Source organism: Scophthalmus maximus, chromosome 5, assembly GCF_022379125.1.
Source record: "Scophthalmus maximus strain ysfricsl-2021 chromosome 5, ASM2237912v1, whole genome shotgun sequence".
Taxonomy (NCBI): Eukaryota; Metazoa; Chordata; class Actinopteri; order Pleuronectiformes; family Scophthalmidae; genus Scophthalmus; species Scophthalmus maximus.
This window is the reverse complement of record NC_061519.1, coordinates 9,170,569-9,194,618: the sequence shown is the minus strand read 5'-3', so window position 1 is coordinate 9,194,618 and position 24,050 is coordinate 9,170,569. Positions and strand designations below refer to the sequence as shown.

At 42.1% G+C, this 24,050-nt stretch overlaps 1 protein-coding gene across 2 annotated transcripts in view; it reads left to right on the top strand.

The window, feature by feature from the left end:
• pappa2 (pappalysin 2) overlaps nt 1–24,050 on the top strand; it is a 67,871-nt gene that overhangs the window by 26,173 nt on the left and 17,648 nt on the right. The window contains exons 10-24 of one of the 2 annotated variants that reach the window (XM_035635314.2): nt 1,821–2,003; nt 3,439–3,742; nt 7,099–7,227; nt 7,328–7,413; nt 11,854–12,050; nt 14,144–14,257; nt 16,381–16,516; nt 16,661–16,835; nt 17,314–17,379; nt 17,463–17,559; nt 17,926–18,103; nt 20,219–20,432; nt 21,752–21,920; nt 22,579–22,711; nt 23,832–23,953. In XM_035635314.2, the coding sequence (XP_035491207.2) occupies nt 1,821–2,003; nt 3,439–3,742; nt 7,099–7,227; nt 7,328–7,413; nt 11,854–12,050; nt 14,144–14,257; nt 16,381–16,516; nt 16,661–16,835; nt 17,314–17,379; nt 17,463–17,559; nt 17,926–18,103; nt 20,219–20,432; nt 21,752–21,920; nt 22,579–22,711; nt 23,832–23,953 (2,303 nt within the window). Of the gene's footprint in view, nt 1–1,820; nt 2,004–3,438; nt 3,743–7,098; nt 7,228–7,327; nt 7,414–11,853; nt 12,051–14,143; nt 14,258–16,380; nt 16,517–16,660; nt 16,850–17,313; nt 17,380–17,462; nt 17,560–17,925; nt 18,104–20,218; nt 20,433–21,751; nt 21,921–22,578; nt 22,712–23,831; nt 23,954–24,050 lie in introns of those variants that run through there. The other variant, XM_035635315.2, reaches the window with a different exon arrangement.

The window sequence follows — 24,050 nt, the reverse complement described above, 5'->3', positions numbered from 1 at the left end:
TGACAGACTGCCTCACAGATTCAGAAAAGATTCCATCTTTCATCTGCTCAGTTTAACAGCCTGGCTTGGCATGCCTCTGTTTACCTTGCACAAATTCCCACATGTGGAAAAAACATGCACAAACACACAAGGTGCAAATGACAGACGGTGCTTCAGACCAAGCCAATGGCCAATACTGTGTGTGTGTGTGTGTGTGTGTGTGTGTGTGTGTGTGTGTGTGTGTGTGTGTGTGTGTGTGTGTGTGTGTGTGTGTGTGTGTGTGTGTGTGTGTGTGTGTGTGTGTGTGTGTGTGTGTGTGTGTGTGTGTGTGTGTGTGTGTCCAACAGAAATGAAATTGCCTCTTTTTGGGCTGCCATAGCATCGATATCTGCTCTGTAAATCACTTGTCCTGTGTTCTCTTTAGAGAAACCCAGGACAAAGGGGAGAAATATATTTCATTATGATCCCCCCTAGCTTTTCGATGAAGACAGAGACTGCTTTGGATACAGCCAATGACAACTTGCATGAAGCAGTAACGCCAGCGTTCTCTCAGTGTTCTGAGCAGACACACAGAGCCAGACAGCAGGCAACACAACACAAGAGCCATGGACTCTGAATTAGAGCCCACATCAAATCTCCTGCCAAAGTCACCTTATCTTACTCCCCGACACAAGCACATCTTGTCCTGTACCTTAGCACCGGGGGACAAGTGCACTGCTAACCTGTCTGCAGGCCCCAGCTCCTCAGGCATCCCCTCTAGCCATCTAAGGCAAAAAGGAGCACTGCTAATATTTTCCCTCTAAGCCTTATTCTTCCTGTTAACAATACTAAATGAACAGTGCGTTTAAAAAAAACCAACACACTGGCCTCTATTTTCCTGCAGGTGCAATGCTGGCGCCAAATATATGCAGTTTTTATTCAGTTTTCCCCTGGCGCAAGTCTATTTTTTTGGTCTGTTTGGTAAATTCCTGGTACCAAATTAATAATGGGAGAAATGGGGTGGTTGAGCATGTGTTAATGGTTATTAGATGTTACAGTGCAATTTTATTGCTAATTTTTGCACAAAATTTGCCTTAAAACCCTCAGATCACCTGTTATTGCAGATTTGTTATGACAGCAGCCTGACTTTGTTATTAACTTGATTTTAATCTCCAGACACGGTGTCACAATCAGTCATGATCTAATAGTACACTAAAAATTTAAACATCAGCTTTGATTTTACTTTTAATTTTAACAGTAATATCATTTGGAGTAACATGGCTGTCCTCAGGATGGTGTCCATCAAATCCATCTAGACATTTATTAGTTGCAAAAGTCCAAAACATATACAATATTTTTGACATTTTTTTTTCTGTCATGTGTATTATTTTTATTAATCAATACAGACAGTTTTGAATTTTGCTACTTGCAGTCATGTTTAAATATTGTGGAAGCATATCCATATAATGGGTGACCCAAAATATTATCCATCCTGTTTGTTGCAAATAAATATGATGCACTTTACACAGCTGCCACAGCTTGGATGCCTCGATTATCTTTTGGTGAGACACTTGGGTTTACTACTAACCATGTATGTCACCCCAAATAAGGGTTGTCTCATTTTTATTATTCTCCATTGGATGAATAACTACCTCAATTTTGCAAATACACACATATATAAGTTTATTATGGCCACACCACCACCCTCACCACACTTTGTTGTCATTATTACGGCATGAGTGTTCATGATTGATTGTAGTGAATTTGTGTTCTCCCTGTCGCTTTAGGTTTATCGAATGAATGTAGTCATTGATACATTAATACGAGCATGTGTTTGTCTGTGTGATGTCCCCCAACCCCAGGCCCACCTGATGTGGAGCAGCCCTGCGATCCCAGTCTCCAGGCCTGGAGTCCTGAGCTCAGCCTTTATGACACTAATGTGACATCACCCTGCCCCGACACAGAGGGCTGCACCCTCATGCTGCGATTTCTCCACCCCGTTGTCCCGCATGCACTCACCCTCTGGGTCACCTACATCTCTTCCAGTGAGTTTCCCTCCATACTGATATTGATACTCACAATGACACAACACTATTTTCAAAAACAGAAAATGACAAGATTGCCATCCCTCTTTTTTGGGTATGTAACAGAACGTACAACATCTTAAAATGGACTATTACTAAACTAGTATCTTATTTCATTAAGTGATTAAATTAAACAGATTCAGTAAGAGTTAAATTACTGAATCGTTATTGATTGAAGGCAGCAGAAGATGGGTTACCCTATCCAGCAGATTCTTGCAGTCCCAAAAAGAAGGTGTTACGTTTTTGTTCTGGTTAGTGAAAGGCTGGACTCCAAGAATGCAGACAGAGACAGTAGGGCAGGTTGGTTACAGGGATTAATGTTCAAAAATAAAGAGAAGGAGCAGGCAGGCGTCTGGATCGTGGTTAGCCGTGAACACAACAAACATTTCACTAGAAAAAAATACTTGACATATACTATACATGAGACTTGAGCCGTAAATGAGACTACCGCGTACAGTAGGTACCTGAATAATCCAGTGTCGAGTCACTGGAGTCTTATGCTGCAGGAGGGTTGATTGCTGATTACACACACACACACACACACACACACACACACACACACACACACACACACACACACACACACACACACACACACACACACACACACACACACACACACACACACACACACACACACACACACACACACACACACACACACCCATAGGCAAAACAACTTAATGTGCTCCATTTAAAAAAAAAAAAAAGTATTTCTGTATTGATGATTCATAGACTAAGGTGCAGTCTGAACAGTGCTGTTACAGCGGTTACCACAGTTGCTGCACACCAGATTTAGCATTTTTGATTCCAGAGCTGGAATGTCAGACCACATAGAACTGGGATCCACATATATTTCATATTGGTGTGTTTTTCCTCACTTTGGGTTTATTTATGAATAATCTGTTTTTTTATTTGTTGTTGTTCATAATGGCTTATATGTACTTTATCACACTTTAGACATTGCCAACATTGTTATTTCTCTTATGTACAGCTTTTTGAGAGATATTTTATAATATCGGGCTATAATAAACTTTGACTTGACATGTATCCAGTAAGCTATGAAACACACATTGAAGCTGTGGTGTTGATATTTTTTTTCTCATTCCACATGAAAGAACTGAACCAACCATTCATTGTTCTTATGGATTTCTGTGAAGAGAATCTGAATCATCTAGAATTGAAAGGATTGAAAGACTCATACAGACAACCTACAGTTGCAAAGTACAAAGTCCTTAATCTTTACTCTTTTTTTAGCCAATCAGAATGTTTTCAGGAAGTTGCACATGTTTGTCCTGAATTTTTTAAAAAAAAGCAAAAGATTTGGGGAATTGAGTGAAAACACATTGTACATATAGGTTTTTTAATGTAATCTGTCTCTAATTTCATTTCCCAGACAACCCAGCCATAGCCAACATAGAGCTGATAACAGATATGGGGAAAAGCATTAACCTTGGACCGCAGCATGTCTTCTGTGATATGCCCCTCACCTTGCGCATTAACACCCACAACGCCGCCATCGCCGCCATAAAACTCTGCACCTTTGACGAGAAGATGGAGATCGATGCAGCCATGCTGTCTTCAGGCCCCGGCAGCCCTCTGTGCTCCAACTGCCGGCCCCTGCTGTACTGGATTCAGCGGCAGCCGCCCTTCAACAGCCAATCCCCATCACCTCAGACTCAGCACACATTCACTGACAGGTAAATGCTCAGTGTTGTCAGCTTTTTGTAGAGATAAAACCACTCATCAACTCAGGTACATTGATTTAAGATTGGAGTAAGTCATGCTTATATCCATTGTTCATAAATCAGGCAAGGATTTGCAAGACTAGGACCACTTCAAACAGGAATTGACAGGTATTTTAAAGTACTCAGGACTCCATGAAAGGCAGAAGAGTCTGTTTGTACTCTTAAGTGTAGATGCATATTTATATCACGGATGAGTTGCCAACAACTAATGCAACACACACACACACACACACACACACACACACACACACACACACACACACACACACACACACACACACACACACACACACACACACACACACACACACACACACACACACACACACACCAGCAGGTCAGAGGAAAATAAGATCTAGGTTTTTAAAAAACGTGTGTGCGTGCGTGCGTGCGTGCATGTGCGCGCGCATCATCTCCAGATCTGCTAATTAACAGATATCTGTCTCAAGTATTTGGGGCTGGTTCCTTTTGAAAAAGCTCCGTACACAAATGTTTTCAACATGAGGATGTCGAGCTGTGGCTACTGATCCAAATCTGTTTCAACAGGCATATTATGCTCAGCAAAAAGCATGCTGAAGTTTGGAGCTCAGTTTGTATCCTCTCCCATGTTGTGGGGTGTCCAAATGATTACAAGTTTCCAAATGTCAGAAAAAGAAGCCACAAGCCAGTTTGGTTTTATGTTAACAAATAGCAGCCTTCCCTGAAAATACCCTTGATCTCTCTATTCCCATCCCCTCTCATACATCTTTTGCCCAAAAGCTGATGGACTGGTAACCTGCCTGGATACCACTGCTGTGTCACATGGTTGCAGATCAACTTGGGCTGATTTTTAAAATGTTGTGGCACTCCGGATTTCTGAGAAGGTGACGCTGTTTTACAGAGCGGGGCAGATGTGAGGTGAACACAGCTTCAAAAAACAGTTTATTTTTCAGGGAACACGTCTCCTATGTTACACAAGCTGTGTCTAAGTGCAAAAAGATGTAAGAGCCGATGGGAATTTAGTTATGTGGGACTGAGGAGGGCAGAGAGGGGTTGATGTGAGGAGAAGCGAGTGTTGGAGAGCAATGGATTTGGAAGAGGAGGAAGAGAGAGAGCAAGGGAGAGTGGGATACAAAGGAGGGAAGAGAAGATAAAAAAAGAGGAGTGAGAGTTGAGACAAAGGGGATTGGGAAAGATGTAGATAAGCACAAAATAGAGGTGTGGGAGGACTATGGGTTTGAAGACATGAAGAAATGTAACTGGAAAATAAATACGCGAGGCAGGGAGAAGCGAGGGGTGAGGAAAGGTGAGGGGGACAGAAGGAGACGGCGGCACAATGGAGGTGAAGCAAAGTGAGCAGAAGCAGAAGATTTTTTCCTTTTTGAATATGAACCAAATGTGAGCAGCAGAGGCCGTAAACACCAGTAACTGCTTGGATCAGGTCCTCGGTCGTTTCCTCCTGCTGAACGTGCACCGTGGTCAGGATCGGCTGACTAAGAAGAATACAGACAGGGAAAGACGTGTGCAGACTACCAGTGGGACTGCTCAATTCATCAGGAATCCTCACAATGAAAGTTACAATCCAATGTGATCTTAGTCATAAGCACCAAACAGCTGCTAATCAGTTAATCTTTTTCTAATCTAAAGAAATAAAATCACATCCTTTTAATTTCAAACAAATGAATGAACCACCTGAAATCAGTGTTTAAGCTGACCCAAACAGCAGCCAATATGCAATATTGCTAATATGCAATATCATTAGAAAATGGGGAAAAGCGATGCACATTTTTATACAAGTCTCTCCTGGAAGGCACTTGTGGTGTTGCAGTAATAGGTGTGTTACGAATGAACAAAGGGGATCTAGAGAGCGGAGTTCAAAACTCTGACTCCTCTTCACCTCTGCACAGAGCAGCTGGCCAATCGCTGTGTGAGGTGGGCGTGAATGTCAGATTGACACTTTTTTAGTTTAGGCTGTTACGAAAGCCCAAAGCCGCCTGAGCAGCAATTCTGATGGTGTATATACTGGCCTCTCTAGTCTAAAGGGTTTAGTCCAGTACAAATGAAGTGCGTTTGGGGTGGTCAAACCGCACCCGAACCAGCCCCACCTTTCTGACATAGACAATCATGCTTACTTTATGAAGCCTTCAGCTCTCTCGAGCTCGTCTCTCATAAGATCTCTTACTTCATTCAATATTGCTATCATCGCTGCGATATCATGAATGTGTTTTAAGACGGACTGTCTCAAAGCTTGCCATTAACCCCATTTGTAGATTTTCAGATTTCCATTTGCTCCATTGTTTGACAGCAGCCCCCCTCAGACTTTGGCATTTTGAAATAGCTATAAACACCCTTCAGACGCGGTTGCGCAAAATTTGGTACAAACTAGCTTGTTACCTGGCCTTGAGATATTGTTTCTGTTGCCTTGTTGCCAAAGCTTTCTTTTCATTGGAGTGTATTCAACATGCACTGATCCTTAACTATTTACTGTTTACTGATCATAAAGATAAAAGAACAGTCAATTGCGTCTACGCGGCTCTCCTGGAAACAATGCTATTTTTGTTTATAGACGGAGAGGAAATTAGAGATGGAGCGAGGAATTGGAAGCGCAAAGTACAGCCTGTGAGAGCCGAGAGGGAGAGAGTAAAGGAACCGTGGCAGATGGCCGAGGAGAAAATATCAAAATATAGTGTATAGATAAACAGTGAAAGAGGGGGAGTTTCTACAAACTCTTAATTTCCTTGTCCAACCATAATTAATAATGGAAATCTGTGGATACTGAGTGTATTCTTCTGGTTAACTTTTACACCCGGCGGATACAAGAAGCAGAAGCTCTGTGCTGAGTAAACAGGGAGGGGGCTCTTTTTATAGACACATCCCACCAAAACAGATCAATAGTCCCGACACCGGAGCGAGAGTATCGTTGCACACACTTCCTGCTGTGGGGATTTGAGGTCACTGGATACTGCAAGGTTACAGATAGAAGCCACCGTGAGTACAAGTTCCACTTTAGTTGCTGTGCTCCCAAGAGCCATTGTTTGTAGAATCCACCAGTATTACTGTCCTATTGACTTGTTGGGGGGCATGCAATTAATAAAATGTCTCCCCAGTACATTGGACAAAGAAAAGCAATGATGCTTTCAAGAGACTGAGGTCGTCACTCACTTAACCACATGCGTAGAAACAACCACAATAATTCATTCTTCTGTTGATTGACTTGTATTGATCAACAAGTTTGCTCAAATTATACGATCAGTACTACAAAGCAGTAAAAGCCGTGTTTCCTGCTCCTTTTAGCAACATACTATAATCTGGACTCCTCTCCTCTCCAGCTCTGTACGCCGGGGAGTGAAGTACCAGTACTCAATCCAGGTGGAAGCAGATGGTCTTCTGAGCGACCCCTCCCCACCTCTCCTCTACACCCATGGGCAGTCCTACTGCGGGGATGGCCTCATACAGGGGTCAGTGGATATATTGATATGACTTATGATGATGGGGACGAATCAAACGTTGATAAAGGAGACTATACCGGACATAAAGGTGATGGTTCTCTTTCTGTAGGACAGAAGAGTGTGATGACAGTAATCTGCTGGACGGTGATGGCTGCTCCAAGAAATGTCACAAGGAGATGGACTTCAAATGTAATGGTGAGTGACTTCCATTCACTGCAGGGCAAAAAAAAGAATGTACCTAAGAGCTTGTCAAGCTGTGAGATTCTTGTCAAACAACGGCAAAACCTTTTTTTAATTTTCATACATCAAACCCACCAACGCTGCCCTCTCTCTTACATGTAAAACATGAAAACCATATAAAGAAGTCACTAAATAACCAGAGTTCTCTCATTTGTGCATGCAGCAGCATTGAGAGAACAATCAAACAAATCCAATTTAATTTACAAGACATAAAAGCTTCTGGCTTGAACTGATTCCACAAACCATTAACGTAACATCACAGCAGCATAAGAGAAAACAGATGAGCCAAACGGTAAGAAGTGAGCTTTTGGTTTGCTAAATCACAAGTCTTGTTGAAAAATCTGAAGCATTTTGACGTTAGGCTGGCAAAGAAAGACAAGGAAAAAAAACCCCATTGCGCCAGTAAAGTACACTGTTGAGTCTCAAAACATATGTCAGACATGTTTCCTTCATAAGCGTTCGCTTTTATAAAATTTCAAGGAATCGATTACAATCTTGGGAAGTGAAGTTGATTGATCTTTTTTAATCAAACATCATGTTGTGGTTTCACATTTGACACTGAGCTCACAAAACAGTTGTATTCTAGACATTTTTTTGCCATTTTTCATCTTATTGATATCTAAAGTAAATAATAGCTGGCCAGCTCTCCACAGTGAGAGAGATCATAACCAGCTGTAAAAGCTTTTGCCTTTGACAATTGTTATACAGTGACCCCACAGTTTAAAAAAAGATTATATGTGAATGTGAAGAAAGCAACTTGTATTAATCCCTTTTTTACTGCCAATAACAGTGAGCAGCACTAGCTAATGTGAGCGTAGTCTTCCGTTCTTCAGAACCTGTGACAGATTTTAATGTGCATCATCTCCAGTTTAGTACTAAAGTTAGTGTAGGATTATCGTTATCCACTCTCTCTCCCTCATTGAGCAATTCTGAGAATATTCATGATATGCAAACAACACAGGCCCCGCCCACAACAAACTCTCATGAACAGCTAATGCTAACGCTGTCTGCTGACACACCTGCCGTGCTCTCGTGGATGCGCTGCCTCTGCGTGGAGTTTCTGGTTTCTTTGCCTACATTTGCATATTCAACAGCGATTTGTTTTCTGTATTTGTGCCGTACGTAATCTCGCTTGCTCAGGATTTGTTTGAATTTCAAAATGCAGAGAAGTGCACAGAAATCTCCTACTCCAGGAGAGGACTGTGAAAACACCTTTATAGTGACAACATTTGCTCAGATACACGTCCCTATAGTATCTGTCAGACATTTTAGAGGACAGAAACAGAAGAAAAACACTTTTTTGAGTGGAGGGGGACTTTAAATAATTTTCAAAATATGAAAAAGAGTGCAATCGTTTATCACAAGAATCCCACATACACATTTCACCCATGAGACTAGGGTCAAATGTTGCTCATCTAATTCTAGGCCAGGTGGTTTAAAAAGGCAGTAAAAAGTACCAAAATCATGCAGCATAACATGGCAGAAGACAAACAAAGACGCCACAGAGAGTGCGCCCATCGTGATTCCACCGCAGGACAACAATACATTGTGTCTGCACCCTTGCCCAGTCTGAAGCATGCAAGCAGGCCACAACAGAAGCCTCACAGCACAACATGGAAGGGAGTTTACCCAAAATACAACAGTGTAAGCAGAAGCCAGAAGACTTTGCCTGTGTCAACATGTGTTTATGGACCAAAACATGGTAAACACATTCAAAAATGCAATGTGGTGGAGCAAGGCCAGACGGAGAGCATTGAGAACATAAACCTCGTGCGCGATTTCACAATTTCACATAGTCATAATTAGCAGTTGACTCGCGTATACTTGCGTCTGAAATGCCCATCCACGTCTCCAAGTGTCTCTGTTTCTCATTGGAAGACTTGGACCAGGCGCGAGCAGGCATTAGCCACATTGACACGACGAATCAGCTCTGCTGCTGTGGTATGTGGTATTTCTTTAAAGGAATGTTTGCCCAAAAAGCTCCTCAGTTGCAAGAAGCTAAGTTGAACAAGTATGACTTTTTATAATATCCAATGTGAACCAAAATCCAAAGTGATTTCATAAAAATTCCATAATATGGTTAAAAAAGATATGACAAGTCAGTTGATATTAAGTGGTATGTTACTTTGCTTTTTTGCTTCCTTTTTAGGTCACTTTCAGGCCACCAGCGACTGGATGATAGTCATTCAAATATGGCGTTTGAAGGGTTTGTGTTGAGAGAGATTGTTGCGGCGCTGAAATTTCCATCATGACGCCAATTTATTTGTCAGGGCTAGCCATGCCGTGACTGAAGTTATTCCATCTCTTTTTTTTTACAATGATAAACATCATGACTAGGAAGGGAAACAATTTGGCAAAAACATGTTTTTTTAGAAAGTGCAACTCTTGAAACCAATTATTCAGTTGTACTTCTCAGTCATAGACAGACTATTCGTGTCTACTTTACTTTTCTTGCCACATTTGCTCGACTCACTCAACTCCCTCTATGCCAAATTGCCTTACTCTTGCTCTCTCTGGGCTTATACCATCTACTATTGTTCTGCAGTTAGAAAACCAGCTATTTTTACAGTCATCTTGTCACGGACAAGACATGGACAAGCTGCATTTGTTATGCTTGTTAAGAAATCATGCTTTGACGTTTGTTTCATATATTGATTATACCGATTTTTGATTTCATTTTTGTACTGCCTGATTAAATGAAGGTCAAATTGCACAATATGATTACAGCATGGAATAACAAACAGATGGCCTCAATATTTAAGTCAAAGATTATCAATCGGTCGTCTTTTGTAAAGCTTAAAAAAACAGATGAATTGGAATTAAAAAGGCATAATCATTTTCACAGGTGTCGTCAAAGCAGGGGTGGGGTGTTTGGAGAGTTCAGCGAGTCTAGTTCTGCCAAATGAACTCAGGATGACAATATGACGTTGAAGTGTCCAGGCCTAATTTGCTTTTTTATCGGAAAAATGTTTCTGTCAACTAATTGAAGCAAATTGTGCGGCGCTTTCTCTCTGACACAGCCCTGTCTGTCAAACTTCTGCAGCTGTCCAGAGTTTAATTAAGCCAAACTTCTGAAGTGTTTTCCGCCCTTTTCATGAATAGCCGCTGTTTTACAAGCTGTTGTTCAGCCTATGCTTTCCACTCTTTTTGTGATACACTACTGTTGCACATTATGTCATATACTCTTACTTTAGTTCACACATACATTCATTCATAGCTCAGGTACAAATGTGTTACAGGAAGTACGATAGCGCATTTCCCCCTCCTGTTATAGAATGACAACAACATCAATTACATTCTGAATGTACCCTTTAAAATTAAAACCTTTGAGGAAATTAAATTAATTGTTTTACTTTAATTTTACTTTAATCGCTGTGGTGTTGTTTTTACTATATTACAAGATAACTTATAAATAAAATAAAATAAAACCAAAAAGTACATGAAAACTTGATCGAGAAAGTGCCATCTTGACCTTGGAAATACTGTTTTGATAAAAGAAAAAGCAATAACCTATTTTCAGCTTTTATTTGTGAGGATTCAATGTTGTTATGTTGTCCCTATGTCCACTGATGAAGCATTGTGAGCTGTTGAAAGCGTCACAAAAAGATAGAATTACATGAGGTGAACAATTCCTCATATACCATGAACAACTTTAAAAACTGCTCAGCTGTGGGGCATGCCGTTATGTAGGTAAGAAACACAGCATATACTCAACATTTCACGACTTTCTCTATTGTTAACTGTATAGTTTTGACAACATGACTTATGTGAATAATGTTGCTATTCAGTTTTTATTCTGGTCCCAATTTCAATTCTCCTGGACAGGTATTCAATGAAGAGAGTAGATTAAAGTTGACTTGATAAAAAAACTAAATTCTAAATTTCACAGCCGACACCATAATAATTAAACCAATATTCTCCTGTCTGTAGTTAAGTTTTCTACCAGACTCGAAATAAATTCTGACCATTGCTTTTAAAGGTCTTTGTAGGTCAAAATTCCGCGGTTGTCACCTGCTGACATGCAGAGTAGACATCCACGGTGTTTTTAGGATCACACTAACTGGCCAACACATACTGTACGAGGCTCTCTTTATACCCTAACGTTACAAAATTGCTGTGATCTTAAATAATTAATCGAAGTCAGAGTTCATTTCGTTTTATTATTTACAGTGTGTTGACAGCTCAGAGAGTCAGATATGGTTGAGTTGACGTGGCTAACATTCAAAGTGGCCAACGAAAACACAGAGTGGACCTGCTCTGGTCTGGTTTACTGACAAATACATTTGGATGGGAGTCTAACCGTGGGGGATGAGTGTGTACCCTGCCAGATTAAGAAACCAGGCTTTATATTCTTTCATAAATCCTCCTCTCTCATTCTTGTCTCTATCTCCCAAGGTGAACCGAGTCAGTGTTACGTGTTTGATGGCGACGGTGTGTGTGAGGAGTTTGAGCGGGGCTCCAGTGTTCAGGACTGTGGTTACTTCACACCTCTGGGCTACACGGACCAATGGGCGTCCACTGCCACTGCATCTCATCAGGACTCCAACCACTGTCCTGCCCGTGCTGCCACCGGGGAGCCATCGCTCAACAAGGTACTACAAAGGTGTAAAGTATAAAGATCCAGATGATAATAAACTCCTTGTGGAGGCCATTATGAAAATCCTCAGCTCTGGGGCAACAGTCTTAGTAGCTGGTGCATTTCTAAACAGTAAACCTCTGTAAATTTTCCAAACCAGCTCCTAGAAGTCCTCCTAGAAGACAACATCCATAACTTGAAAGCAGGATCATTAAATGCTTCTCTTATTCATATCATACACTTTACTTTAGGCTAGCTACCTCTAGCTACAACAGTTCCAGGTGCATCTGTTTTACCTGCAGATCAGCAGACTGAATGGTTCTATTGCAGTTCTTGCTCTGGGACCGTCATACCGCTATACATAGGATTCTGACTGGCTATTCGAGTGAAGCATCCTTTCAGACATTTGACTAAAATTGTTTTTCTATAAATGTCAAATGACAGACATAAGGTGCATCAGTTCTGGAGAGTTCCCAGGTTTGTATAAGGTAAAAATGAAAAAGATGTTTGAATCGAGACAACCCATGCAAATTCAGGATTCAAATGTGTTCATAATTTCAGCCCACTGGAGCTGCCACTTGTGACTGGAAGCTGAATGACAACAGTCTATGCTTTGAAATCAATACTTATTTCAGCCTCAGCCTTTTATTACGCAAACAACAGTCCCTTAAAATATATACTAGTGCATCGCCATCGACCGGTCGTTCACACCGGTGAGTCTGAGAATCCGCAGGTCAAATTTCCAGCAGACTGGACTTCAAATGAATGGTGACCGACTTCGTACTGACATTGTGTGACTGAGCTTTTACATGAGTCACCAGCCTTTCTATTGGAGGAGGCAAAAACAATTTAAAATACAAAAACTTCCAACTATTCAGGTCACAGTGACTTACATGAAAGAACCGAAGCGCAGGACTGTAATGAGCCTTAGCATCATTTATTAATGTAAAAGCATTTCTGTTTTGCAAGACGGACGACAAAGAAACACTGCTGAGCAGTGACTGGTGAAGACAACTCTGAAGGAGAAGGACTTTGCACATAACTTTGGAGGAGATTTTGGCAGCACAGCAACTTTGAATATGGCATAGCTTCCCTTTTTCTTTTTACAGCTTAAGTACAAAATACATCAATAATTTTTCCAGCTCTGACAACTCCCATAAAATTTCTGCAATCACACGAGGCCTCTCAGGCCCGTCGTTGCTGACGTTCCAAATTATGTCACAATTTTAGAAACATGCCCACGTTAACCTTGCTCCTCCACACAGTAGGTCACGTACAAATGATGCAGCATAAAGTAACTTACTTTAAGTTCTGCTCGGCTGAGCAAAGAACATGATTCACTATCATGGGAGGACTGCTGGTGTCAAACACACTGGTTTCTGCATCGCAGAAACTGGCACCTCTCCTGGGATTTTTCACGCTACAGTGTCTGTCTGAGAGAAAGTGCAGTAAACAAAACAAATCAAAGTGTCATGAATAAAGTCAGCAGAGCCAGTTAATAGCCATAATTCACTACCAGAGAATTTGGGCTCTTCTCAAGGCACTTAATAGTCTCATAGACATCATGAAATTAGTTCAAAATTCCGTAAACCTTTTATCGATGCACAATAAACTACACACTGTGGTGACACAGTATATTAGATCATTACGTTTTTGTTCACAGTAAATCCACGAAGGCTTCTTCAGTTCTAACTAAGTTGTGGTGCATCCCATGTTTTGAACCTCTGTGGAGTGTGGACAGAGCTTGTTGATGAAACTGTTGTCCACACGGAGGCTGAAGCTGGGCTTACATTGGATTTTAGAAATGCTGTTGTTGAATTCCAACTAATACTGTCTGAGCAAATTGTCTGCGATGTGAAGTCAAAGTTCACGATTCATGTGCTCACACTGTACGGTTCGATCGTCAGCCGTGCACACACACACACACACACACACACACACACACACACACACACACACACACACACACACACACACACACACACACACACACACACACGTGCTGAATTGAATGTTAATGTTATAGTATAGTCTACCCATGGCTATATCTAATAAAGTGATTAATGATTACTCAATCAACATTAAGTATCCATTTGTTTCTGTGTGAAGCTCTGCAGGTACCAGCACCTGGAGATGAGTGACAAACTGCCCTCCGACGCCTGGTTCCCCTGCACAGCCCAGTCCGACACAAATAATGACCTGGAACATTCATTTTGGCTGAAGGTACGTACGTACGTACGTACGTACGTGTGTGTGTGTGTGTGTGTGTGTGTGTGTGTGTGTGTGTGTGTGTGTGTGTGTGTGTGTGTGTGTGTGTGTGTGTGTGTGTGTGTGTGTGTGTGTGTGTGTGTGTGTGTGTGTGTGTGTGTGTGTGTGTGTGTGTGTGTGTGTGTGTGTGTGTGTGGCTTCTCTTCAACGGCTTCTAGCACTTTCAAATACTATTTTAATGGGGTTGTGTTGTAGGACAACTCGTATAGACTGCTGGCTAAAACATACACACACACACACACACACACACTGGCAATTACATTATTCTTACAATGCATTGCTTACTATAATTACTCATTTTCCAGGTCAACATTATTATGAGTTCTAATGATCTGTAGATGATTACAGAATCATGACTAACATTGTGCTTATTTTAAATTCTAGACTGCAAGGGTATAAATCATTGAAATACTTAAATAATGATCATTGCAAGATTATTAATAGGCGCATGTTATATAATTAACTCATGATTCATAATTTAATAGGTTATTAAAATGCTGGCATCTGAAGAAAAAAATAACAAAAAAGTTTGTTATCATGAAAGGATCTCTATACTTATCATGAATACATCATTGGTAATTATAATTGATTATGGCTCCAGAAAACATAAGGCAATAAAAAACACCATTTAAAGATGATTTTTGAACATCACATATATTGAACTATTTTAAGATTAAAAGCAGTGTTTGAGTGACATTTGGATTGGTTTGAGTATTACAATCAGCTGCAGTTAGAGTAAAGGGAATTCATATGCAGAGTTCCACTGCTTATCTTTGCAGCTCCAACACATTCTCGTCAACAGCGCTTCACATCGATGTCCTGGTTTGTGTACTGCTACGTATCTGGATCTGGCGTCCCATTCCCGACCCGTGTCTGGTTCTCATATTTAGTCGTTTTGTATTATTTCATCTTTCCACAGCCACGGTTCCCACAGTCGCCGCTGCAGGGCCAGACTAAGCATGGGCTGGCCGTTGATTTGACTGATAGCCTCGTAGTCATGTCTGTCATCCTCCAGATTATGGAGCCCGTTGCCGTCAGGAGCTTGCCTCTTTCCTTCCGTGCACATACTCATTCATTTTGTTTTCTTTCTCTCTCATCATTTCCACTCCTTTGTTGGATGACTCATCTTTCCATCCCCTACTTTTTTTTTTGAACACCCTCTTTATCAGACACTTCTCCGCTGCCTCTCTGGAGGGCCGCCTTCACCCTAAAGACTCTTTCACTGACTGAAAAGCTGTAATTATAACACCCATATCTGCCAGCTCTCCTGATACACCTAGTTTTTCCATGAAGTGTTCTTTCAGTCTCTGAAAGGCCTCCCTCGCTTGAATAGCTTGTCTTGCTCGATCTGAAAGGCGTTTCTCAAACCTTTCCCATACCCATCTCTGCCAGCTCTCGAAAAAGGGCGTCAGTCTCATTCAACAGCTCGACATTTTCATTTGGAAGAACCTTCGCATTCTTTCAAAGGCTTTAAAAAATATATTCAAAGTGATACTTTACCCAAAATTGATATTTTGATTATGAAACATTCGCAGTCTGTAGGTTTGGCAGGTGGCTGTTAAAAGTTGTAGTTCTGTAAGAGAGACAAGAGGCCAGCCTCGACTTGGAAACAGAGCAGTCACTTTGGGCTCCAGTCTCAACACGGTTACCGTACTTCTGCACAAGCCTGTGTATTGGTTAGGACATATTCTGTTCGTTCTATGGTCAGAGCCGCTCAGTGGGCACTTCTACAGACCCACACCTGGCAATCACACGGTGTCACCACCTCCCACAAGGAGCCTCAGATGCAGGTGACGGAGAGCAGCAGGAAGGATTTACTAACACAGCGTAAAAGACAAGCGACAGGAACCATTAGCCAACGTCCAAATGACGTACCAGTGTGCATAATCAAGCTGAACCAGGAAGCTAATTTGTAACCTGTAGCTAATGGAAACAAAAACAGATTTGAACTCACAATGACCACAAATTAATCAACTGTTTTCACAGTAGTAGGTTTCTTTCTAGGACAAAGTCAAAATCTCTTCTTTTAAGTCCTGTTTTCCTTATTTTACTGTCTTTCTTTGAAACTATTGATCCAGGTGGGATTTCTCCATCCTGGAGTGGCAGCCTCTGTCATGGTGTACTTGGGCTCAGACGGGTCACTGTCTGTGGAGCAGTGCCAGAGGACAGCCACCATCCTGCTGTCAGATACTACTGGCAAGAACCACTCACTGGGTACTTTATTTTTACCTTTATCGATTCGTATGTATTTGATCAATTATCAAGCATAATGAAATAATGTCAATAATAATAAGGACAAGTCCATAACAAACAGTCGGGTTTAGAAGCTGAATGAATGTTTGAAACCATCTACCCCAGGGACACACGACCTTTCATGCCATCGGAACCCGTTGGTGGTAAACGTGACGCACGACCTCTCTCGACCCTTCTTCCTCACGTCCTCCGTCATCCTCCTCTTCTCCTCGCCCTCGGTGGCAGTGGGAGGTGTGGCTCTGAGGACCTCCTGTCACTTCAGCACCTTCGCCCTGACCGGGTGCGCATCAGAGGGTGGGCTCTCCCACAGCTACCTACTTAACACACACACATGCCTTCACATGTGAGATAAGATAAGATAATTCTTTATTGAACCCAATGGGTGGAATTCAGGTATTACAGCAGCCGATAGACAGAATGAGTACAGGATTAGAACAGAGTTCAATAGAATAAGAATAATACAAAATGCTATAAAATTAAATAGAGCTATGTAGAACAATTACACACAGACGAATGGTAAATTTGCTCCATGCAAAAAATTAAAAAGAGTACTCGGCCGATATACATTCGTATAGTCTCTGACTTACTTTTTGTTGAACTGTTTCCATAGCAGGTATTTTTTAATCCAATCTTAATATAACTAGCTGAGACAGAAAGAGTTGATCAGTTTAGGCTGCTTTCTCTGTCTCACCCTCTCAATTCTCTCCTTCTCCCCCTCCTTCTCCCTCTCCTCCCCACCACCACCATCCCTGCAATAGCTGTTTGCGGCAGCCATGTCAGATGGACAGCTGCGGCCCTCCTCAGCTGGAGCACGCCTCTGTCAGGTAGGCCCGTCGGAACGAAACACTAAACAGTCAGAGAGCTGACACAGCAAACAAAAGAACTATCTATATGTGTGTCTCTGCAGGTGTACAGGAGGAGGGGAGGCCTCCCGCTGCGTGGTTCAGTGTCACCGTGGTTTCAGTATCAGTGTCCTCAATGGCAGGGGAGCCCCACCCCATCAGGTAAACTGGATAATGAGTAACACTACTGAAATAAGTTGTCCTTCATTTTGATATCATCGATACAATCGTCTGTTTTGTCTAGTAGCACTGTGACTATTTGTCACATATTTTCTTTTCTTTTCTTCACTCAACATTTGTGGTTGCTTCCTCTTTTACCTCCGAAACATGGGATGACTGAGTAACATTTCCTGTGAATGATGAGGAAACCAAACCGATTCTATGTCTGTGTGTGTTTCACTTTGTTGCATTGCAACGAAGTTAAAGAGAGAATTTTAGGAATGTTATGGGTAAAGGTTCAGAACTCTGTTGCTTTATCTTTTGTCTTTGTCTGTCTCTCTCTTTCTCTCGCTCCCCTTCCCTCCTCAGAGAAAGACAGAGCTGGAGTGTTTTCACGGGTCATGGGATCGTGTCGTGAGCTGTCAGCCCGTAGACTGTGGCCTGCCTGACCAGTCTCATGTCTATCACGCCATATTCAGCTGCCCCTGGGGAACCGCCTTTGGCAAACAGTGTTCCTTCACCTGTGGATCACCAGCCATACTCCAAGGTGAGGGATGGCACTGTCTGTGCTTTGTTAATACACACACAAACAACTGTCTGACCGACATTCGGCCACGCCTGGATGCACTTCAGGTTAACCTTTCAAATTAATATCTGTAAAATAGTTTCTTATTCTGTATACACTTTGAGTGTACATGTATCTAACAAGAAAGTAGATGGAAAGACACAATTCATTCAGTCTCTTTTGGAAAAGTAAGGTAAGTAGCAACTTGTCAGGGTTTTCCACCATGTACATTGTGTGGCGACGGGCCGCCGCTTCACAATTTTATGAAACGTCATGAAGTCGCAATTAGACGACGGAGGGCACTAGAATCTTTAGGAGGGGACTGGGGTTGGGTACAAGGCCGGTGCCTACCGGACCGAATCACAACACAGATTTCGGTGCCTTATTTCTTTGCCAGAGCTGTTTAGTGAAATAGCTTCGCTGCTTACAGGCAACATAAACATCACCCCTTTTAACATTACACTTAACTCTTGTAACACACTCTCCAGGGCTCTGGCAGCACGTATCACGAGCCTACAATCACAGTACCTAATAGCTACTCCAACATGGGTCAACAAGAAAACAAAATACCTAAAGCTAGATGGCCCAAAGTTTCACGCCACAGGACTGCAACACCGGGATGTGTGGTGGAAGGTTCTTAGAAAGAAGTCAGTTTTGTCATTGTATCAGACCCACTCTCTGACAGTTACGGCCACATTTAGTGAACAGAGCAACCACAGCAAGTTGCATCTACTAGCGACAGTCCATAAAATGTATTGGACATTAAACCTTGATTTTTTAACAATTACAGCTGATGTTGCTGTATGCTTGTTTTTCACAGGGTGCATTCCGCTATTATTAAAAACAGTGTTAGTTTGAAAAAGCAGCTAAGACAAGGGGAACTAACTGACAGGACTGTAATATAATCACTGTGCAAATGCAGTTAACAAAATCTCAACCGTGTCTCCTCTCTATGAGGCTTACTCTTCATCATGCTTCTCTATGCAGCTTAAAAATGTGTGTGACGTTTACCCGGAAGTTGAAATTCAAGTTGAAGCGTGATAGAAACACACAAACACACAGACACACACACACACACAATCACACACAATCACACACACACACACACACACACACACACACACACACACACACACACACACACACACACACACACACACACACACACACACACACACACACACACACACACACACACACACACACACACAAATAAACGAGCATTACCCCTCTTTTAGTTATGCAAGTTACGCAATGCAGTGGATACTTCTTGAAGTGATTAGAAGGAACGAGCGTGATGTCCACCCACTTGCATTTGCGGTCGGAAAGCCACAGTGAGCTCTCCAGCGTCTTCGTTGAGTCAGCAGTACGAATCATGTATCCATGATCTAAATACTGATTGTGCAGAAATAATTCTATTAGTGGCTTTTGTTTCAGTGAAATATGTTTGAGGGCCATCGTGCATCACTCGGTGTAGTTTTTGCAAGAACACGTTCAGTGGCACACCAGTACAGCTGACATAGATTTTGATACACACAATGTTTGAATAGCTTCTAAAAAAAAACCAACATGAAAGTTTTGGGGTGTTATGAGTCTCCACAAAGTACCAACACGCTTGCTTCATGTGGGGCCATGCACACAGAAAATATTAGCTCGGGGCAACGTTGAAGCCATTGTCTCCTTCGCCTCATGACTCTATGGGATAGAGCCATGCAACAAAACCAGAATGTTCAGACAGAAATGGATCCATGATGTCGACCTACTTGTACGTCTTGCACATAATCCTTTGTCTTTCAATTGTGAAATGCAGAATATATTATTCCTATTGCTGCTGTAGCCTCACTGGGTCCGGTTGACCACTAGCTGCCGATGTAAAAACTGAAACAACGTAAATGACTCTTTCTATTTCTATGATCTAAGAGAAGTGTGATTCAGATGTTTATGCAGGTTTGAATCAGTCAGGTAGGAAGAGGGATGAAAAGAGAACATTGTTTATCCAGTGTCTTCCTGCAGTGCAAATGTGGTCTGACAGACTTCTACTTGTATTGATCTGCTCCTCCTCCCCCCGCTTCCCCCTCTCCCTCCCTCCCTCCTCAGGTGACAGTGATCGGTTGGTGTGTTTGGAAGACGGACTGTGGTCTTTCCCAGAGGCCTACTGCAAGATTGAGTGTCCTGAGGTCCCGAACATAACCGATGCCAAGCTGCTAACAGCAGACTGTCTGGCCTCGGGGCACGACGTCGGCTCTGTCTGCCGCTACAAATGTAGCCCGGGCTTCTATGTAACGGGGAGCCTCACAAAGAAGACACCAAGGTAAGCTGCCAACTGCTGCACCCAGGGTTTGGTGAGGCAGTTCACGAGCAGCATCACTCGTATTTACATTTATCAATGGTATTGATTATCCAAGGCCTAATATTCTATTCTATACTACAAGGATACATAAAGACTGAAAGAACAATGCACTGTAACCATGTATTGAGTGTTGTGGAACACCAGTAAGTCTGTGTAGACAGCAGAGCAAAGTAAATACAGAGTATTATCCCACATGCCTCCACGAGTAATGCCGGAAATTCCGACTTTTCCTTTATTTTACAAGATTCCCATTATGCACCGCTTAATAAAGTTAGGACCTTCGATTCAGGTATTTTATGTAATAGTAGAACAGCGAATCACATGGACACAGACCCCAGGTGCAGAGTTTTAAATATCAATGTCTACAGTCGAAAGAGACCTTTCATTTCATTCTTCGTCTGCAAAACAACATTCTGCTTCGGAACAAGCCGACGTTAGGGTCCAATAAAATATATACCGCTGCTAACTGGGCCTCGTCATTACTCTGCCAGTTGTATTCATTGGGTAACAGCTCGTTACTGAACACAGGTCGGGTGTTGTTAATGAGAGGAAGGTTTCACAACTGGTGTTGATTTCTTCCTCCCTCAGATGGAGACATGATCTATCTGTATACACACATATATATTTTTTAAGTATTACTAAATATGTTGAGTCATCTTTGTATTGTTTTCCCTATTGCTGTATTGTCATAAAAATGCACGTATCAAATGTCGAACAGGCTGAGTTTTATTTCCATATGGGACCAGGAATAATATACATTTTATAGCTTTGTATTAGATTACATTCACATCCAAAATGGTGGAAAATAAATTTGTGCAAAAATTTAGTTTGCAGCTGGGCACCTGACTTCGGATTTATGCTTTCTCAAACGTGCGCAAACATGCTAATAACCACTGGTGCTTTATTAGTCCAACATGTCAAAGTGAACAGCAAAAGCTATTAGGGAGCTTTAAACCATCTTTTTTGCTTTTTTACCTTTGACACTGGCACCCACGTAAATTTATATTGTCACACATACATCACACTGGGCTTCTTTGTTGCTGTAGAATGGGCACAATAGAGAAGGTGAGCTAGAGCAGTACATCTGGTTCTAGGGTAAAACAAATAAAGGACTGAAAAAGCATTAGGCTGGAAATCAGGACACTAGTATTAGAACTGGACACACACAAACCATGCACTGGCCCCTAACTCCTCAAATACACTTAACACTCTGAAAAACATTGTATTGCCAAGAATTAGGATCAAAAAAAGATGTACGTGTTTGCTTTTGATGTCTCCAGGAAGTACTTCAAGTTGGCGTGCCTGGAAGGGGGTCATTGGGAGGAAACCGGCTGTGAGCCGATCTCCTGCCCAGCCCTGCCTGACGTATTCCAGGGCATGTACACCTGCACCAACAGCCTGTACTACGACACCGTCTGCACCCTGCAGTGCTCGGATGCTTCCGAAAATGTATGACCGTCCCTTCTCCAACAAGAATTGTGTGCATGTAGTAGCTGCTGCCTTATGTGCAGTCACACACCACTGACACCTTGTCGTGTACATGTTGCTGCACTGCTGTTGTGTTTTTGCCCTTGACTTCGAGAGGACTCATTTTCCGGATATTCCAGTGCATGCAAATGTGAGGGAACTTCTTTAATGGCCGCAATTGTTAAACGTATTAAAAAATGTGCACTTGCACCATGTTTCCAAAGTTTTTGGCAGACTTTGGCAAACCACTTCTGCAATAAAAAATAAAAAAAAGTCCCTGGAGAACAACAATTTAAATTTTCTCGTGCCTTTTGTAGCCAATTTAGTTTGTGTTAAAAATCATATGAGAGAAAAACTAAAAAGAAATTCATTTATTCATTAATTTCACAATTCTATTCGTCATTTCACAAAGACAATTTTTTTGTCAATGTCTCTGTGTGGAGAGATTTATATTTCTCCACGTAACTGCACAACGGTGTAAAACAATAGTAGCCAAATCATGGTTTCATCTAATCTGACTGAACAAATGATTTTCCCCTCAACATTTCCCCTCGAGTTGTGGAGAGACAGCGCAGCAAAAGTGTAAACCGCACAAAGTCCCTCGATGCCCATGAATTTCAGAATCCGTTTTTGTTTCCAGAGCGAGATTCGCTGCACCAAGGACGGTGAATGGACAGCGGCGTTCGCCATGTGCTCCCGGCTCCAGGGATCCTGCTCTGCTCCTCCCAATCTCAACTCTGTGGAGTACAGCTGCGACCAGGGGATGGATGTTGGTGAGCATGAGCTTCTTGCAGGGATGAGAGTTTAATCCATCAAATAAACTGCCCTTATTATATTTGCTTCCCACTGTCAAACAAAATAAAGCCATACACAGAAGTCCGCCTGCTCTCTGGCTTGTCTTGTTACACACTACTCGACGGAACAGACAAAACAATTGTGGCGGTAGATCAGGTTTTTGTCAACAATTTTTTTTTCTCCCCCTCTCACACCCCTAGCCCATCAAATGTGGGCTAGGGGTGTGATTTAGATTTAGATTTGAGCCAGTGACAAGCTTGCACTATATAAAAACACTTAAACCTGGGTCCCAGATTCAAGTGCAGGACTCTACATTTAAAACTAATGGCGATAATCAAGTGCAACCAGCCAAGTACACCACTGTGCTATTTCCTCCGGTACACACATCCCATGACTGTCCATCATGTGTATTTTGATGCCGATCCAAAACCAGATACAAATACAACATCTCCCACTCAGAGTGCGCTGCGTTGTATAAACACAGGGAGACATTTTGATGTCACTTTTATGCCTCTTACTGCACTGACCCAAAGCAAATACACAGAAAATAACAATTCCGCTCTTCTTGAGTGCTACACGACTTTTCATGCACTACAGTGAATGCTTAGGCACTTAGCATTTATGCATTTAATATTGGGTGAACATGGTATACTGCTGTAGCTTGACAACTTTAAATGGAAGAGTAAATACTGACGAGAGAGAGAGAGAGAGAGAGAGAGAGAGAGAGAGAGAGAGAGAGAGAGAGAGAGAGAGAGAGAGAGAGAGAGAGAGAGAGAGAGAGAGAGAGAGAGAGAGAGAGAGAGAGAGAGAGAGAGAGAGAGAGAGAGAGAGAGAGAGAGAGAGAGAGAGAGAGAGAGAGAGATTCCATAACTTGAACCTGCCGACAGACTGCGCACTCACGCACGTCTTCTCTTAGTCCTAGTCCTCTCTCAGTGATGGTTGCCAAGAGTGCAGACCACAGATGACCGTATAGCCTGAAGTTATGTGGTCTGGTTTTTTTTTTCCCCTCAATGTTTGCACATGAATAAATTCAACAGATGCTAATCAGGGTTAGAGGTAAGTGTTATTTGGTTTTCTTTCTGGACTTTTTCATTGCAGGTGCTGTTTGCTACCCAACATGTATTGTGGCTCTGGACATGGATCTGCGTGACCCAGTGGTTCTGCCCAATGGCACGACAGCGGACTCTGTTAGGCACTGGATGCTTCCCACTGGAGTCGAGGTGAAGAGGGGGGGTCGTATCACGTCTATGTCTTTTTTTTCTCCAGTGATTCTATTTGAGTTTGCCATCTAATTTCTACTCTGTTCTGCACCATCAC